General features: G+C 42.9%; 1 protein-coding gene across 4 annotated transcripts in view; it reads right to left on the bottom strand.

Annotated features, from left to right (window-relative positions):
- The window catches only part of Cdc42se2 (CDC42 small effector 2), a 69,538-nt gene that overhangs the window by 9,996 nt on the left and 38,924 nt on the right, over positions 1-20,618 (bottom strand). For all 4 annotated transcript variants that reach the window (XM_075992601.1, XM_075992603.1, XM_075992600.1 and 1 more), the window contains one exon: positions 12,840-13,149. In XM_075992601.1, coding sequence (XP_075848716.1) covers positions 12,840-12,893 — 54 coding nt within the window. In that variant the 5' untranslated portion in view covers positions 12,894-13,149. The remainder of the gene's footprint in view (positions 1-12,839; positions 13,150-20,618) is intronic.

Here is a 20,618-nt window from a genome sequence, read left to right as displayed (position 1 = left end):
CCAGAAATAAATTGTTAAAGTTCCACAGAGTGTATGAAGAAATACGTTTTTACAGTTGTACAGAGCCCACGATGGCAAAGCTCACAGGTGACAAGACCTTCTGTGTTTACTCCAAAGTACTCCATTACTGACGCTCTATGATGTAATGCTGCAGAAAGTCCAAGGAAAGACTTTTGCCTGATCACCTCTACTCTAGGCACAACTGTTCACGTTTGTACCTCTGACCTCTGACCTCATGCAGAATGAAAAGCATTTTGAGTACGGCAGGGATTACTTGGATGGCTGGCAGCTAACGACGTGTTCTGTAAGAGTGAAGTGTTCCAGGAAGCACAGTGACTCTACTCAAAACCTACACAGCGGGGCTGAGAGCGCCCTCTCAAGCTTCCTGTTTTGCTTTGCTGAGGCCCAGCTCTGGAATTCCCCTGGCTGCTGACACTCCATCTGTGTTTGTCTTGAATTTTTAAAACTCTGCACTTTGAAAAGTGTGCTGTTCCTTAGGGGAAAAAAAAAGTTCACTTTATGCCTGAAAAATACTGTGTGGTTGGTAGTTGACGCGGGGTGGGGATCCTTCTGTATAGCCCTGGCTGCCCTGGAATTTGCAGTCCTCCTGCCTCAGCCTCCTCAATACACCTGACTTTGTAGTTAGGAGATTTATACTCAGCCTGGCTGCCGGCAGCTCCACCCTGCCTCAGGTCTCTAGATCCTTATAGCAAAGAAAATCTCCCCTCTCCACTGCCAGATTTTCCTTTTAAAAGATGAGCATGATGAAGTTGCTCCTCTCTTAAGAGAAACATCCAATCTGTCCTCTTCCTGTGAAGAGAGCTGGGCCCTCAGCTGGGATTTCTTGTGCATATTTTCTTCAGTGACTCATTACTAACTGAGCAAACCAGGCTGGCCTTGAACCTGTGGGCTTCTCCCTACTCCCACCTTTGGGAGCAGGGGAATGTTCTTACTATGTGTTGATATTACAGATGGAAAGAGTCATTAAAAATATTTTAATGATGTATGTTTGTGTATGCAAGTATTTATAAACGTGTAAACAAGTACCCAGAGGACAGAAGAGGATATGAAATCATGTGGAACTGGGTTATAGGTCATCCATCGTGAGCTGCCCAACTTGGGTGGTAGGAACTGAACTCAGATCCTCTGAAAGAATAGCCAGTACTCTTAATTAAATCAATGTATTATTAATTTTGGATAAGTAAAACTCTAACAATCTTCAGTTACAGAAAATGTGTGCCATAAGTATTTCATCCTAAACTTTATCAGCCTGTTACTCTTTTTTCTTTTTTTTTTTTCAACACAGAATTCCTCTGGGTAGCCTTGGCTGTCCTGGAACTCACCTTGTAGACCAGGTTGGCCTCAAACTCAGAGATGCACTTGCCTCTGCCTTTGAGTGCTGGGAATAAAGGCGTGCGCCACTACCTGGCCCTGTTACTGATTTAAAAGGAATGAAATGGAAGATTTTGCTTGTGTATCAAAGTCACATAGAGTCAGAACCCGACCACAGTAACCTCAAAGGCCTGATTCTCCATTCTTGCAGGTTCACAAAATCCAAGAATTAAAAAAAAAGAAAATTAATTCTATACTATTGGTGTTGGAGAAGCAACTTCACTTTGTCCATTTACAAATTCACAACCAAGAAAGGCAAAGACTTCGGAACTTGTAACTGCAGACTGTTTTTTCCTAAACACAACAATCTCCCAGATGTGGTCAGATGATTTATAAACAATAAGGTCTTTTGAGCAATGTTTTACTTATGAAAGCTGCCAGTTAGCATGAGCTCTTCACGCGGCCTGCAGCTAGAGGACCACAGTATGACGTCAGGCACAGGGAAATAAAGCTGGCACTTATTTGCCAACTCTTTTTCTTAATTATTTGAAAACAACAGTTGTTTTTCTTCTCATTCACCAAAAAGGGTTTTCTGACTTTTCATGGTAATTGTGGTGGCCACACATATCTGTGATAGAACAGTCTAAGATACACATAAGCCCCGACTTGTGCCGCACTTCCCCAAAGGTGGCTCTGTCTCTGAATTGTGTACTCAAGTCTCCACATGGACAAACCTACCTCAAGGGCACTAAAAGTTTTCTGGTGAGACAGAGGAGGAAAATACAAAAACTATTTTTATTTTTCATTATTTTTAAAGATTTAAGTCCTACTAATATTTAGCATACAGATTGCCATGAGACTATTAAGTGCATTGATTTCTACAAAAGTTATTAAAAAACAAAGTGTTGTATTATATTAATACTTAACCATACTTGAAACAAAATCTACCAATGAAAGATGCACAGCACAGCTTTGCAAGACAGACTCCGCTCACAGACACGTGCTTTCAAAATGCCAGAATGACTGACTATGGTAGTTTGAGTAAGAATGGCCGCAATAGATTCACAGACTCGAACACCTGGTTATCAGGGAGTGGTGGCTATTGGAGAAGGACTAGGGGAGGCCTTGTTGGAACAAGTGTGTGGGGAAGCAGAGGGTCATGCCTTTGAGACGCGGAGATTTCAAAAGCCCGTGCTAGACCTAGTTCTCTCGCTCATCTAGTCTCTCTCTGCCTGAGGAGCAGGATGCTGCTCTCAGATGCTGCTCCAGGGCCATGCATGCTGCCATGCTTCCTGCCATGATGGTAATGAACCATCATATGACCAACTCTGTAAGCAAGCCTCCAATTAAATGCTTTCCTTTATAAAAGGTGGCCTTTGTCACACTGTCTCTTCACAGTGACAAAGACACTGGCTTTATGCTGCATATGTTATGAACAAAAGTATGGAAGAACTGAATTGGGGGATTTTATTTCAAGAAATTTCTAATTTGTTATGAAACTCATACCCTAATAGTCAAATGAGTCAGTACAATGCATATTGAAATTTGACAGCACAAAACTAAAATTCAATACAAGACTGTAACATTCATTGAGACCCTGTGTCAAAGGAAAAACAAAACAATGGAGAACTGAGGAAGACACTCAGTGTCAATCTCTGGCACACAAGCATACACTCACATATGCCTATCTGTGCACAAGGACGGAAGGACGGACGGACACACACACACACGCACGCACGCACTGGAGCCGAAAAGCTAAGAAAATTGCTCAGCTGGGCAAGTGCTTGCCTGCATGCACAAGGCCCCAGCTGGGTCCCCAGCAACATATACAACCAGGTTAGTGGTACACAACTGTAACCCAACACTGGGGGAGGGAGGTGAAACCAGGAGACCAGAAACCAAAATCACATAGAGTTTAAGGTCAGCCTGGTTTAGATGAGACCCTGCCTTTAAGTAAACAAGCTTTCACATGAAGACACACATCCAGTTTCATCAATCTATAAACAATGCCAATCTAACTGAAATCTTAATAAGTCTTTTAGAAACCCTGACAAACTTTGAAACTTGCACAGAAAATTCCACTAAGACTAGCCAAAACATAAAGAAAGAATAAAAGGACAGATCTGCCCTCCCAGACACCAGGACAACACAAAGTAGAAAAAAGAGACCATGACATCAGCATGATATCGAGCTCATGAAAAGCAGAATGAGCAGACTCTGTGACTCACGCATGATGTGTGGATACATATGAGTATTTCCAAATATTTTAGTACCTGCTGCTAACAAAGTCGCTTATGGAGCATGCCTACAATACACTATGACAGACCTCATACTCAGGGGAATTAGTTTGGTGAGTAGACAGTACAGGACACAGGAAGGCACTTGTCACCAGTCTCTGGCTCTCACAAGTGTGTACACACATGCTGTCAACAGCTTGTATTCAGAATACTAAAACTATGCCTATGAATATGAAATACAGAAAATCACACTGATCAATAAAAACATCAAGATGTGCTTAACTTTGTGCTGGAGATGTAGCTCAGTGGGCAGAGCGCTAAGTGTGTGAGTGCTGACCTGAAATCCTAGCATTTGGGAGGTGGAGGCAGGAAGAACAAAACACAAGTCAGCCCTGGGTCTGGTGGCACATGCCTTTATGCCAGCACTCTGGAGGCAAGCAGATCTCTGTGAGTTCGAGGCCAGCCTGTTCTACATATTGGGTTCCAGGGCAGTCAGGGCTATATAGAGAGACCCTGTCTCAAAAAAAAACCAAACAAACAACAACAAAAAGTTTAAGGTCATCTTTGGCTATATAATAACTCTGAAGCTAGCCTGGCATACATAAGATGCCTCTTAACATGAAGTTAGCAAGATGGCTCAGTAGGTAAAAACACTTGCGGCCAAGCCTGCCCAGGGACCAATACAGTAGAGATGGAGAACTGACCCCCACAGTTACTCTCTGACCTCCACTTATGTGTATGGCATACACATGCCTCCCTCAACTAAATACATAATGTAATAACATTTTTAAAAATTAAGAAAGAGAGGGAGCTGGAGAGATAGCTCAGAGGATAGGAACACTGACTGCTCTTCCATAGGTCCTGAGTTCAATTCCCAGCCACCACATGGTGGCTCACAACCATCTACAATGAGATCTGGTGCCCTCTTCTGGCCTGCAGGCATACATGGAGGCAGAATACTGTGTACATAATAAATAAAATATTTTTTAAAAAAATTAGGAAAGAGTTGAGTACCTGGGTGATAGTGGACGCCTTTGATCCCAGCACTTGGGAAGCAGAAGCAGGCGGATCTCTTTAAGTTTGAGGGCAGCCTGGTCTACAGAATGAGTTCCAGGATAGTTCCAGGGCCACACAGAGAAACCCTGTCTTAAAAAAAAAAAAAAGAGAGAGAGAGCGAGAGAAAAGAAGGTAAGGAGGGAGGGCAGGAAGGCCCAGCAGTGGTGGTGCACGCCTTTGATCCCAGCACTCAGGGAGGCAGAGACAGGCAGATCCTGATCTACATAGCAACTTCCATGACAGCCAGGACCACACAGAGAAAGCCTGTCTCAAAAAATAAAATAAAATAAAAAGAAGAAAGGGAGGGTGAAAAGGAAAAGTTTAACCTCATTAGCAATCAAAGAAAACAGTAAAAACAGAATTTCGTTTTACCCATTAGACTGTTAAACATCATTAATGAAGTTCCTGCAACAGCCAAACTAGCCAGCGTGCTACAGGAGCTATTTGTCCCTATCCTGTGAGACTGACTGTGCACAACCCCACAGCTCAGATTCCAGTACACTAAAGGGCAAGAGCATACAGACAGGATGAGAGCCCAACCAACGGACAGGTCTAAGGCACACTGTCCACCAACAAAACAACCATTCCATGCTGGCTATCCCTAGCACTATTTAGCATGGCTGCAATGATGACTCTGGCATAAAATGTATTCTACAGATTCACAAAATCAAAGAGGATTTGATTCTGTCTTTTAAATACTAATGCATTGATTAGTTTTTTAGCTATAACCTTGAGGTACCTATAATTAATTTATAACTGCAAGGTAGCTGTAAGGATATAGAAAGAAGGGAAGGGGTTGGGGGGAGGGAGAGAGGCAGGCGGGAGGGCAGAGAGATCCCAATGTGAACTGAGTGAGATCAACTTAAGCACTAAAAGGTGAGACAGTAGCTGGTGTCTGTCTACAAGACACCTTCAGGAAGCTGAAGCAAGAGGGCAGTGCAACTTCCAGGCGAGCCACAACAGAGGGTTCTCTCTTAAATCAATTAAAGGCTTTCTACTGCCTCTGACTCTCTCTGCAGCTAGCTCTCCAACAGCTCCTAGTGGGTTAAGAGTACAAATAACAGGGCTGGATCATGAAAACCCATCTATGCTGTTTTGTCAAGAGGCTTCCTAGTTTCTCAAGGGCCTGCAAATGAAGACAATGTCACTTTCTCTGTACTTCAACTCTAACACCTGCAGTAAGAAATGCATCCTATAGCAAACACTTTCATTGGTCAACTCTGCTGCTGGCTTAAAATGAGGAAAGGCCGACTTTGGTTCAGCCGTGGTGGCTTCTGCACATGGTTGACTGTCCCATCAACTGAGAACACATCACAGCGGCACACTAAGCATAGAAGCTGCCCTCTCAAGAAGAAAGAGACCTTCTGAAGGCATGCTGCAGATGACTGAAGACTCCAGTGAGGTCTGACCTGAGGGTTCCAGCACCGCCCAGAACTGAGAAAACAAGCCTTTAACTGCAGATCCAAACTTGTTGATGCACGCGGCACTGCAGCCCCTCAGGAAACAGGCAGTTTCAATCTACCATAAATAAGTCTTTGGAATTTCTGGGTTCAATCACACTAATACATTTAGTCCTCTTCAATGTCCTTCCAAAACACAGGGCCATCCCCCCATCTTAATTGATAAAGGTAACTTTAAAGCAAATCCAATTATAATTATGATTCTATGTGAGATTAAATGAATCATGAACCGGCACTTCTGCTTTCAGAAGGAGAACTGTGAAGCCAGAGCGCCTCAGCAGCCACTCTGGCTCCCTGGAACGGCAAACACCCCAACTGCTTCCCGGGACTCCGCTGCTTCTCTCCAGCTGCACTAAAGAACAGAATACCGCAGTCCAACAGTCCATCCCATGCCCATTCCTTGAAGATCCACAACTCAGTCATCTGCAGCCTCCTCCCACTTTGCATCATGGCTTAAAACTACATTAGAGCAAAACAATGGCAGAAGAAAGCCAATACACTGCACACTCATCTGACAGCGGAGGAAATGCTGCTCTGTGGAAGCAGGGCTGGTCACCCAAACAGCTCAGAAAGGGCGAACGCTCTCCAGCCTTGGCTCTAAGATGCAACAGTGTTTTTACTTTGCAAACAACCAAATCCAGTTTTTATAATCTGGAAAAGCTGACATCTCTGGCCTCGGCCCCACGGTGTTTTCAGCTCCCAGCGTACTGTCTCCGTGGGCATCCGTTCCCTCTACACTGCCTTTGCTTACTCCAGGCTCTTCTAACTAAACTCCGTCTCATGGGTGTGGGTGCAGCTTACTCCCCTAAATTCTTGCTTCTCACCTTCTTAGAGGCCTTCTCTGGACTTATTTAAATACACACCCCTATTTCTCCTACATCTCTTTCTTCTTTCCCAGCTTTTCTTTCCCACAAAGCAGTTATCACCATGACATCATAACTGCTTATCTATAGAGTAAGCATCTCTCCCACCACAGTGAGTCCATGGCAGCAGCAATGTCTGTTCACTGCTGGTCCATCAGTACTTGGCTTGTTCAGAAATTCTAGTGCTGTTAAGGCACTGACACATCGAAACTGAACAAACTACACCATTTGCCACATGAGGAGATATGATAGGAAAGGCAAGCAGTTTAAACAAACGAGCATTCCCTAAGAACCCATGCCACACCTGAGAAGTCACGAGCAGTCTACTGCACAATAACCAAAGAACTCACTTCCCGTGAAAGCTGCTGACAACACTTTTTAAACTGAGTTACAAGATGTAAACGCTCAATTAAAAATCTACAGCCTTAGTGCTCCCTAACAGCAGCCGCACATCTGTGGCCCAGCTGGAAACACTGGGATGCTGTCATGCTACACAGTGCACTGTGCAAGCATGGAGGATGCAGAAACTGCCTCCTAGCTTCCTTCCTGTACAAGGCTCTTCACTCTGCACTCATGGAATGTGCAAAAGCAAGGCTAAGGAGTGGGAGAGCTGGCATGTGGCACTTTACCCTAGCAAATACTTGAGAAAATGCTACGAGGGACCCAGTAACTTTCAGAGAAGGCTACAGTAACAGCAATCATACAGTTCTGTGAAATTTAGAAGGACGCCGGATTATAACTGCTCTTTAAGGGTGTGCTTGAAGCCAACAGCAAGTATTCTTCAACTATGGTGACCACATAGCTTGTTGTATATGTTTTCTCTGAAAGTAAAGAAGACTAAGGGTTTCTGTGAAGCAGTTCACATAAATATATATTATGTAACTGGCATGCCAAATGTTATACAAGTCTTTTTGGAAAGAAAATGATCCATTTCCATTGTCCCTCTCTTGTAACTCCAAAGCCTGGACTCAAACAGCATGCTCAATTTATTATGTGCACTCTTAAAACATGGCAACACGGGGTTGAGGAGATAGCTCATTGGGTAAAGTGTTTGCCATGTAAGAGTGGGGACTGGAGTCTAGATGCCTGGTACCCCTGTAAGAGTCAGGGGCATGGCAGCCCACCTGTACTTCTAGCCTCCCAAGGCAGAGAAAAGACACCTCTCCAGAACAAGCTGGTCTGGGTATGACAGACAGATCCTGCCTCCATGACTACGGTGGAAGAACAGCTGAGGATAATTCTTGACATCAACCTTGGGCCTGCACATACACATGCACATATGTGCAGTCCTAGCTGGCCTAGAACTACAAAAACCAGGCTGGCCTCAAAGTCATAGATCTGCCTGCCTTTGCTTCCTGAGTGCTGGGATTAAAGGTATGTGTCACCATGTACAGCCTAATAATAATCTCTTTAGGGACCCTTGCCTTCATTAAGACCCACAGTGTTGATATGTGCATATATACACGTATGTGCCCTATACATGCACAAAATAAGGACACACATACACACATAAAATGGAAAAGGAACAAAATGTATGGCAATGTAACTTTGCTCGTGGGCTGACTTATAAGGAGTTTGGGCATTACCACTAAAACCACACAAGAAAAGTCTGGTCAAACTGAAATCTACGACTCTCCTTATCCACTGACAATAGGCAACTGAAAGAAAACTATCTCAGTCATCAGAGTTACAAACGCCAGAACAAAACCTGCATAGCATCCAGCAGCCCTGAGACAGAAAAAGCATGTCATGGGAGAAGCCTGAGTTAAACCTCCATTCCCTAGATCCCACTCAAGTCAAGCAAAGGCAGTCAGCTATCAACCTATCAACACTGTGGGTCTTAATGAAGGCAAAGAGTCCCTAAAGAGATTACTGCTAGGCTGGGCATGGTGACACATACCTTTAACCTTGGGAGGCAAAGGCAGGCAGATCTGTGACTTTGAGGCCAGCCTGGTCTATGTAGCAAGTTCCAGGCCAGGCAGAACTACATAATGAGACCATGTGGTGTGAGGGTGGGGTGGAGGGAGGGAGATGGATTCGTGTTCCTCTCAACCTTGGCCAAAGCTTTCCTCTGCAGTGGCAGCAGTTAATGCTTAGACTTATAACTGGTCCAAGCGTTGAGAACCTGTGACTACTGAGTGATCAACCCTAAATGGGACATCTTTATCAAGCCCTGCCATACCCACTGACAAGGCTCAAGGAACATCCTGGAAGGAGAGAAGCTGGGCAGTGATGGTGCACGCCTTTAATCCCAGCACTCGGGAGGCAGAGGCAAGTGGATCTCTCTGTGAGTTCAAGACAGGTCCAGGACAGTCAGGGACACGCAAAAAGAAACCCTGTCTCAGGGAAAAAAATTAAAAGGAAAGAAAGAAAAAAGAAGGAGCAGAAAGAATGTAAGAGCTGGAGGGTGAGGCGAGCGCTGAGGAGCGCTATCTCTGTAGATGACAAGGCCACTGCACTCGTCAGTTCACCGCTGCCCACTGTCGTTGCCTGCCTAAGATAAAGCCGACAGGATCAGTCACCATTCCAGGAGGCAACACTAAGGGAGTCTCCCCCCAAAAAAGGCATGAAGGGTATAAGAGGTGAGAGGAGAGGGTTTGGGACAGATCATTGTCTAGACGTGCTAAACGGTAAAGAATATACAGAAGACATTCTGTTTTAAAAAAGGATTTCAGAAAGAGAAAATAATTAAATATCCGAAAATAAAGAAGTCAGTCTGCATGCAGGAGCTGATTGTCAGTGGGTGAAGATATACTGTCACCAAGTGTAATGACTTGAGTTTGATCCCTGGGACTCACATGGTGGAAGGGAAGAACTGACTTCCACAAATTGTCCTCTGACCTCCACTTGAGCACCGAGGCATGCCACCCCCTCTTACCACACACAAAATAAATAAAAATGTAATTAACAGTTTTGAAAAGGAAGGTAGTATTCAAAGTATTTATTTATTTATTTATTTATTTATTTATTTATTTATTTTTTGGATTTTTCGAGACAGGGTTTCTCTGTAGTTTTTGATTCCTGTCCTGGAACTAGCTCTTGTAGACCAGGCTGGCCTCGAACTCACAGAGATCCGCCTGCCTCTGCCTCCAGAGTGCTGGGATTAAAGGCGTGTGCCACCACCGCCCGGCTGTCTTGTTATTTTTTTCAGAGTATTTAGTACATAAAAATGTTTCAACTAAACTGATATGGGAGTACCCTCTGTGTGTTGCTTTTCTTGGTTAATGAATAAAGAAACTGCCTTGGCCTGTTGATAAGGCAGAACTTAGGTAGCCAGGGAAGACAGAACTGAATGCTCGGAGAAAGAAAGAGTCAGAGAGACGCCATGGATCTGCCGGAGACAGTTGCTGCAAATTTTACCTGGTAAGCCACTGCCACGTGGCGATATACAGACTAACAGAAATGGGTTAAATTAATATAAGAGTTAGCCATTAAGAAGCTAGAGCTAATGGGCCAAGCAGTGTTTTAATTCATACAGTTTCTGTGTGGTTATTTCAGGGCTAAGCTAGCCGGGCGGCTGGGATGAACAAGCAGCCTGGCTCTCCTCCAACACTAAATTATTGTTAAACTAATTTCAGTGTTTCCAACTATATATTACAAAGATAACATACAACTGTTAGTCTTATAATAATAACCATTAGGAAAATATAATAGGAAAACAGAATTTAAGAACAGGATTAAAGTTCATACAATATCTAGAGTAAACTGAATGGGAAATACACAAACTTAGGTAATGAAATCCACTACTCAACACAATTACTTTACTCAAAACTCTAAAGATGTCAATTCTCACACAACTGGAACCTTAAACTCAGGGTAATATTAAAATGCCTACAGGACTGAGAATCTACATCATACAATACCTTATATAAAAATATAAATAAGGCTGGGATATAGTTTAGCGGTAGAATACTTTTCCTTGTACTATGGGCAAGGCTCTGAGTGCAGTTTAAGGGATATATCTAGATGATTGATAGATAGATAGATAGATAGATAGATAGATAGATAGATAGATAGATAGATAGACAGACGATAGCATATAAGGAAATGTAACCACAATCCACTTTAAAAACAAACATCGCTGACAAAGAAAAGCTATGAAAAGACTTTGCCCCTGTGAGGTAAGAAAGCATGAAGGAAGAGCAGCAACTACTGAAGGAGGCACCTGCCTGGCCTCAATCTCAGCCCCACCAGTAAAGAAAACAAAATTAACAAAAAAGTAGCAGAGGCAACTGTGTCAAAAGAACATAACGCTGCATTTCTCAAAACTAGACTCACGTATTTAACAGATAACAGGTGACATCAAATCACTAATAAAAAGAATGACTGTTCAATGAAGTGTCTTTAGCTAGCTGATTAGCATGGACAGGTACACCCAACTTGATGCACATCAGTAAATTCACCTTTCATCCATAAAAAAGCTAAGTGTGAAAGTGGAAGACAGCACATAACTTGTTTACAGAGCACAGAAGTGAAGACACCTCCCACAAATCCTGCTATAACAAAAGTAAGTTAAAAACCAACACACTGATAACACCTGAATCTGAAAAACATGTCTGAAACAGCAAAAGTTCAAAGACTGATAACTTGATGAGAAATATATTTTAAAATGTAATACTCATCATCCTTGTATAATTACAAAGTTGAATAAAATATAGATTCATTTATTCAATCAACCAGCTAGCAAGTATACACACATTCCCCAAGGACACAAAGGAACATAGTCCAGCCTCTACAGAATTCAGAATGGGCACTAAAAGCATGGTTTAGTACCCTATAACCCAGCCTCCTAAGGATTACAGGATCTGGGCCAGCCTAGACAGCAAAACTCAATCTTAAAACCAAAACCCTGCACCACTGAGCTGTATCCCCAGCCTTCCAGAGATGAATTGATGTGGGCCTCTGCATAAAGGTTAAGAGGCACTAAAAAAAGGGCTTCTGTCTTAGGGTTTCTATTGCTGTAATAAAACAACATGACCATAGCAATTGGAGAGAAAGGGTTATTTTCTGCTTACACTTCCACACCACAGTCCACCATCAAAGGAACACATGGCTAAGAACTTAAGCAGCCAGAAGCAGATGCAGAAGTCATGGAGGGGTGCTACTTACTGCCTGCTTTCTGATAGTCCCCAGGACCACCAGCCTCAGCCTAGGTGGGCTGGGCCTCCCCATCATTAAGCCACTAACACACAGGCTCGCCTACAGTCTGATCTCTCAGCTGTGGTCTCCTCCCTCAATGCCTCCCCTTATATCAGGTTGACATAAGCGAGGCAGCACAGACTGTGTGAAGAAGTCACCCAGTGCCACCTACCACCTGTGTGACTGTGAGCAACACAACTGGAAACAAGAGCTGGGAGGAAATCAGCAGGGACCTGGCTGCCACACCTCCCCAGCACCAGTCTATTATCTGCTGTGGTCCTTCCATCTATCAGGGCTCTGAAAAGCTTCTCAGGGATGCATAATGGGGCATACAACTGCTCTGAAACTCAAGGATCCACCTGCCTCTGCCTCTGCCTCTGCCTCCAAAATGCTAAGATTAAAGGTGTGTGATACACCAAGCTCCTAGCACAGTTCTTGATACTCACTATTTTCTCAAAATATACTATCCTTTGTTTTGCTTTTTTTTAGACAAAATCTTGCTATAAAGCACTTACTAGTCCTAAAGTTGCTTTGTAGATCAGGCTAGCCTCAAATTCATAGCATTCCTCCAGCTTCAGCCTAGCAGAGTGCTGGATTATAGGTGTGTGTCACCAAGCCCAAGGGCCTGTTTTTGTTTGTCCGTTTGTTTTAACAGATGCTCAGAGTTCCAGCTCTTTACTATTCCCTGTGACAGTCCTAGAAACACAACTGCTCAGTTTGACAGCCAACGCCCAATCCACACAGATACTTACAGGCTGAGGCTGCTCTGCGATGCAGCAGTTGAAGCACAACCAGAATTCACTCATGCTTCCAGTCCACGGCCTGAGCAAGCACCAAAGGCTCCAAGTCTCCAGGCAAGAAGCTCCACGACGTTCACCCTCCGAGTGAGGAATGGCCGTCAAAATACTTTATTTCACTGTGTCTCTGTCCTTGGAGTCAGGGTCTCAAGTTGATTAAAAAGAAAGTCTGATTGTTTCTTTTCTCTGCTTCCGGTTCTGCAGAGACTTGGTTCCAGGTCAGTGGGAGGAAAAGAACCACTTTGATCCAGAGCCTGCGGTGGGTCTAGGGAGAGGAGAAAAGCCAATGAGTCACTGCTCTATCCTAGGGATCATTTATCTTTTAAAATCTGTAATACAATAAGAGTAAATATTACCCAAAAAGCAAATACTGAAAGTCAACAATTTCACAAACTCAATGACTTAACCAATTATTATTTTGAGTTATCACTTGACTATGAAGGGTCAATGTTGTAATAGTGAAAACAGAAAAATCCTTGTTTTCATGGAATAGTCTATAACTATGAATTAGTTTAATAGGCATTTTATTTAAAAATTACCAGTTAAGACATAAGTTGCCATTCTTTTTAGCTGCCACTCTTAAAACTGTTAAATTCCACAAAGAAATGTTGATCATCATTTTCATGTTCCTTTGTTCTCAGACAACCCACAGTAACTATGATCATTAGCTCTAAGAAAAGCAGGTATAGCACACCAGAAACCTCAAAGTGACCATTCATCCACAGAACAGAACCCTGCACAAAGGTCAAATGCATTTTGTTAGCTTTCCTTCCGGGGATTCAGCCTTTAGGACCCCTCCTCCACCCAAATAGCTAGCACTGGGTGGAGACACTGAACATCTCTCACCACTGCGAGCCAGCCTAAGACCAAGAAACCCCTGTGCCCTAGCTGCAGCTGAACAGAGTGGACTTTTTGCGGATTTCCAAATGCTGGACAGCTGACTTGCTGACAGTCAGGAGAAGCAAAGAAGGGGGAACCAGGGAGGTTCCAGTCATTTTTTTTAATTGTTTTTATTGAGCTAAACATTTTTCTCTGCTCCCCTCCCTTCCTCCCCTCTCCTCTTCTACCCTCTTCTGTGACCCCCACATTCCCAATTTACTCAGGAGATCTTGTCTTTTTCTCCTTCCTATGTAGATTAGAACCATGTATGTCTCTCTTAGGGTCCTCTTTGTTTGTCGAGGTTCTCTGGGATTCTGAGACTATAGGCTGGTTTTTCTCTGCTTTATGTCTAAAAGCCACTTATGAGTGAGTATATATGATATTTGTCTTTCTGGGTCTGGGTTACATCTGGATTTTTTCTAGATCCACTCATTTGGCTGCAAATTTCAAGATGTCATTTTTTTTACCACTGTGTAGTACTCCACTGTGTAAATGTATCACATTTTTCTTATCCATTCTTCGGTCGAGGGACATTTAGATTGTTTCCAGATTCTGACTATTACAAGTAATGCTGCTATGAACACAGTTGAGCACATGTCCTTGTGTTATGACTGAGCATCCTTTGGGTATATATTCAACAGTGGTATTGCTGGGTCTTGAGGTAGATTCGAGTCATTCTTAGGACCAATGTTACCTGTACACAAGTTTGCTTTGGTGAGGCCTGAAGTTATATTAAATGGGCTCATACTCTTGGCAACCTACCGCGCATATTAACTAAAGATGCCCAATACTGAACACCAAGTTGGAAGTCAAGGAAGTCTCAGCAATCAGCCAATAAAGAAAGACAGTGAGAATCTAAGAGAAGCAGCAGCATGGATCAGAGCAACTGTAATGATGTAACAGGTACAGAAGTTTACTAAGGACATCTGGCTATTATCAGAACAAGAGAAAAGAGAAGCTATTAAATGTGGCATCACAGGGCCACCTTCGAGTGGAACTGGCACTGATAAAGGACGATCAGAAGAGGGGGCAACCAGTGGAGCCAACAAGTGAAGGCAGTGTTTGCAAGAAAAATACAAAGCTTAAAAAGACAACGTGGTAGAGAGTGAAGGAAAAAGCCACCCTTGAAATGAAAAGATCAAAGGCCAAAGATGACTTCATTTGGTTATACAAAAAGATGTAAACATTGCTGCTCTAAGTGGTAAAATATAAGAGGTTTAAACACTCAATTTAAAGAAGACTCATAAGCTAGGTGGTGGTGACGCAAGCCTTTAATCCCAGTACTCGGGAGGAAGAGGCAGGAGGAACTCTGTGAGTTCGAGGCCAGCTTGGCCCCAAGCTACACAGAGAAACCCTGTCTTGGAAAAAGAAAAGAAAAGAAAAGAAAAGAAAAGAAAAGAAAAGAAAAGAAAAGAAAAGAAAAGAGAAGGAGGAAAAGGAGGGGGGGAGGAGGAGGAGGAGGAGAAGGCAGCGGCGGCCGCGGCCGCGGCCGCGGCCTCAAACCAATAAACACTGCATCTGAGAATCATTGTTCTCATCATCTTACAGAACCCTGAAGACTGACCAGACTAAAGCTCGGCTCTTCTAACATTATATTATGTAAATATAACACAAAATTCTACTTTATTCTCACCAATGTGACTACTTTAAAAAGTATTGTTTTATATATCATAAGTTAAGTATCCTTTACCCTAACCACACACCTTTTTTTTTTTAAATTCCTCCCTTTGATTTCTTCAAAGCAGGAAGACTAACCCTGCTGAGACAGGCACTGAGCCACTTTCATGGTGAGTGTACTCAAGTCACAGACCTGATGAGCTGCAGCACATACAATCCTGGACCTCAGTTTGCAGTCTAGAGGGTAAGGCTAGCATGCCTCAGGAAGAACAATTCATGCAGTAAGCAAACATCCAAGGAAGACTGAAGGAAGAGAAATTCACAGTCCTGCTATAATTAAAATACAGACTTGAAACAAACACTCTTTATTTCGCCCAAGTTTAGAGATAAGAAGTAGAGAGGTTTGGTCTTGGAACTGAGAAATATTCTGAGATTTAACTAGATCTAAGGAAACTTTTATTCATTTCTTCTGCCCAATCTTGTTATAAGAAATATACGAGGAAATGAAAAATTAAAAACTGGATAAACAAAAAGGCTATACATAAGGCTGACAAGATAGTGGGAAAGCACTGGCTTCCAAACTGGAGGACCTGACTTGGATCAAAACATAGAAGAGAGACTTTATTCCTGAAAATGATTCTCTGACCACCACACATGAGAACCAAAGTGTCAAAGTGTGTGCTCTCTCTCTAAATGTGTAAAAAAAAAAAAAAAGGTGTGTGTGTGTCTCCAAAATACATCTATATCCTTGGACACTGATTATTTCTTTATGGTAACAACTTTGAGAATTCTCTCCTAGCTTTCTGGAAAGGACACCTTACTACTGCATGAGAACACCCTAACTGTAACTTAGTGCCCAAAGATGACTAAGCAACCTTACTACTGGAGGAGAACACAGCAAAACCACCACCCTAATGTAACTTAGTGCCCAATGATTAAGCATAGCTCCAAACAGGTTTAACGGCCCTTGGATCTAAGGCCTCAGCCAGTGGGAAATCATAGGGAAACGGAATCTCCAGTAGCCAGTGCATGAAGACAGCTTGTCTTTGTGGAGACACCCCACTGCTCACCACGGTGCACGCTACAGCATTTCCACCTCTGTTATTTGGCTTGGTTCTCATATGTCACATTTTCTGATTCAAATATAAACAGCTAGACCCTACCTGCAAATATTAATTTCACATTTCAAGCAGTAGTGTTTTACATTTATTCGCTCGTCTCCACTGGCTACTCTGTTTAAGTTACCATGTGATTTATTACTGTACCATCTTTGATAACTGCTCTAACAACCCACATTTCCCTAGTTCAAAGTTTCTTCACATCTCCAGTAACGCTATTTCTTTTCATTCCCATACACTACTTTAAGAATTCACAATGCTCGATGGGAATGGTGGCACATGCCTTTAATCCCTGCAATCAGGAGGCTGAGACAGGTGCATTTCTGTGAGTTCCAAGCCATGGGGATGAGGGAGAAGGGGAAAAGGGAGAGGAAGAAGGGGAAAACTCACAATGCTTTTGCTCAAGAACAAATGGTTAAAACACATTAATTTGTAAACTGCGTATTTGGACAACACAATAAACCTGCTGGAACGTATTTTCAAACCAAGAGTGTTTACAGCCCCACAGGTTTTTATTTGTTAAGTAAACAATGGACCTTAAGATATTTCCTAACTATGGCTGCTTTGGGAAATATCTATCTTCTTGCTTTCCTCATCAAACTGCACTTTTAGATTTTAGGTATATAATTTGAATCTGTTGCAAAAATATTCCACACTGCTACTATACTGATAGTTACTTTCACTTGAGCTGAAAGTTGCTTAAAATATATTCATTTTCAAAATCTTATACTTTTAAAGCCAAGTATTGTCATACTGAAGGCAAGAGGATCAGGAGTTCAAGGTCACTTTCAGTTATCAAGCAAGTTTGAGGCCAGTCTGGACAACAAAATGCAAACCAAAACAAACCCCTTACACTTGAAAAAGCAAGCTATACCCAGGGAGCAGAATTCTAAGAGCTACACAGCTCAGCACATTCTGCACACGAGTCAACACCAGACTGGTCTGCAGCAGAAGAGGCATCTCCTAAGACTCCATCTTAGAGAAGGAAGAACTGCACAGTTCAGGAACAGGGCACACTTTCAAAGTTCAGAATTTAGAATATGTGGCATGCGCTGTGTTTAAAGCCAAGTTTAGATACTGCTAGTACTGAGTGGCATTCCTCTAACTAGCCAAAGACTTTCAGAAGTTTAAGTATTCCAGTAATTTTAGAAACGCTAGTATGGAGAAGTAACAGGCCCTAGAACCCATCGGTTTTCTGTTATAAAACAGAATAATGTGTTTCAGTTTCCAGATCTAAAGTAAGAGCTAAAATCAGATGTTGTATATATAGGTATTGCATACTACATGCTCTTAGTTGTTATCAAAATTTAAAACACCAAATACAAGAATAAAGCAACAATAACAGCTTTTTTTTTTTGAGATGGGATGGCACTAAGTTGCACAGATTAGTTCTGACTTCCTAGCCTCAAGTACTGTCAGGTCTCAGCTTTCTAGGTAGCTTGGCTACTATCACACACTACCACGCCTTAATGTAAATTCAGACACAGTCTGAAAGCCTATCAAGAAGAAAAGCAATTTTTAAAAAAGATTTATTTCAGTTTAATGTGTTGGGGCATGTGCACATGCGTGTAAATATCTGTGGAGGCCAGGAGAGGGTGTCAGACACCTTCAATCTGGTGTTACAGGATGGGGGTAGAAGTTTTGCACCACCCAATGTTGCTATTGGGACCAGAACTCAGGTCCTCTGCAAGAACTATATGCACCCTTAACCACCGAGTCATCTGTCTAGCCCCAAGGGGGGAGTGGTGGTGATGAAACCGGCATATTCATACAAACGAACAATGAATCGCAGCTTTATAGATTCTTAGAAAGCATTATATAAAACAGCACTCAGAGAACCATTGCCACAAATTTCAAAAACAGTTTAAACAACTTTTGTCTAGAGAAACAAAAATAGGTCAAAGTAAAATTCTTAACAGCCAGCCAGGAGGGCACTCAAGGGCAGGATTCCAAACAGGAAAAGTCGCATAAAAACTCCTGGAACGCTGACAATGTTCTACCCTCCCTCCTCCAGTTGGGCAGGAATGAAAGCCAGGCAGGCACTCCACCATCAGTACAACCCCAGCCCTGCTCTAGCAGGTGCTAGTTACAAAAGTATCTGTTAAACACAAGTGTCTGTATATTTAAAGGTTTGTCTTTTAATTAAAAAATGTGTTATGTGTATTGGTATTTGCTGCATGTGTGTATACACCATGTGCATGTCTGATGCCCACAGAATCCAGAAAAGGAAATCAAATCCCTGGGAACTCGAGAGACAAATGGTCAGAAGCTGCCACGTGGGTGCTGGGAACTAAACCTGGGTCCTCTAGAAAGGCAGTAAATACTCCGAACCCCCAATCCATCTCTCCAGTCCTACTTGCTCTGCTCTTCCTGTGTGTAAGATGTGCCTGGCGCCCATGGAGGCCAGAAGAAAACACCAAAATCCTTGGAGCTGAAGTTACTAGTTGTCAGCTACTAGACATGGGTGCTGGACCAAACTCAACTCTCTTTAAGAACACCAAGCATTCTTAACCACCAAACCACCTTCCCAGTCCTACATATTTTTAATGACCAAAAGTATAAATAAGATATAAGTAACAACAGTAAACGCTAACAATTAGCAGTTGGTCATAACGAACTGATAACCATCAGGAATGAAAATGCAGATAATCAAGTGAAAATAAACACCTTTACTAGTGACACTGAAGGGCTGGGTAAAATTATGGGAGAAGGGTGTCAATTCTACCAAATGCCAAAGTTGTTTCCTACACAATTACTAAATTATTAATTAATGACAAATACGATTTATCAATGCAGCTTATTCAAAGCAACATGAACAATTAACTGTCCCATATTAGTTTTGAAATGGTTTTGTTTTCAGGTTTATTTTTTGTTTTTATGGTTTGTTTTTTTTCTCATTATGTATGTGCGTGAGTGTGGATGCATGTTGCATGGATGTGTTTGTAGAGGTCAGAGAGGTCATTCCTCAGGTGCTATCTACCCTTTCTTTGTGTGTGTGTGACAGGATCTCAAGCTGGCATGGAAATTTCCAAGGCTAGGCTGGCTGGACAGCAAACCCCAGTACTAGGGCACCACCGTGCCCACATAGATACTTAAGATTTACTTATTTTATGTATGAGTATTTTCCTTGAATGTAAGAATGCGGACTACAGGCCTGCCTGGAGCCCACAGAGGCCAGAAAAGGGCACTGGATCCCTGGGGCTGGAGTTACAGATGCTTGTGAGCCTCCATGTGGGTGCTGAGAACTGAACTTGGGTCCCCTAGGAGAACAGCAAATGCTCTTACCTCCTGAGCCCTCTCTCCATATTTTTAATGTGGGTTCTGGGAATCAAACTCAGGTCCTTGCTTTACCAACTAAACTATCTCCCCAGCCTCTTGCTTTCTACATTACAGGAAAGGCCAAGTTATGCCAGGTGCCTTCACTCATGTTCTATCCTTTTTTTTTCCTTTGAGGTATAGTTCCTTATAAAACCTGGAGCTCACAAACTCAAATAGACTGGCTGGCCAGGGGGCCCAAAAGAGCAGGATCCTCCACCTGGGGTTACGGGTATGCACTACTATGTCCTTGGCTTTTAGACCCAGGCTGGGGATTAAACTTGGGTCCTCATGCTTCCATAGTAAGCACTTGTCCCCTGGAGCCATCTCCCCAGCACCTGGTTTTCCGTCTTTGGAAGCAGGGTCTTACATGGCCCTCACTAAGTATGGCAGTAGGGGAAGCTGGTTTAGATTGTGACAGCTGGCCATGGGCACACACTTGTAGTGTAGACCTGGACTACACGTCAAGATGTTGTCACGAACAACTGACTCGGAACTGCAGAACACTTGACCTTTGTACATCCTGTTTTGCTGTTCTACCTTCTTGGTGAGGACTCAGTGAGTAAATCTAAACTGTCTAGAAACATGCTTGGGAAGTCCACAGAGCTCTCCTGAGTAACTGGTTCTCACTGCTGTCACTATGGCACTATGGGAAGTCCACAGAGCTCTCCTGAGTAACTGGTTCTCACTGCTGTCACTATGGCACTATGGGAAGTCCACAGAGCTCTCCTGAGTAACTGGTTCTCACTGCTGTCACTATGGCACTATGGGAAGTCCACAGAGCTCTCCTGAGTAACTGGTTCTC

Source organism: Microtus pennsylvanicus, chromosome 11 (genome assembly GCF_037038515.1).
Source record: "Microtus pennsylvanicus isolate mMicPen1 chromosome 11, mMicPen1.hap1, whole genome shotgun sequence".
NCBI classification, from domain to species: Eukaryota; Metazoa; Chordata; class Mammalia; order Rodentia; family Cricetidae; genus Microtus; species Microtus pennsylvanicus.
Note: the sequence above shows the minus strand (reverse complement) of the source record. Positions and strands in the feature narration are given on the sequence as shown.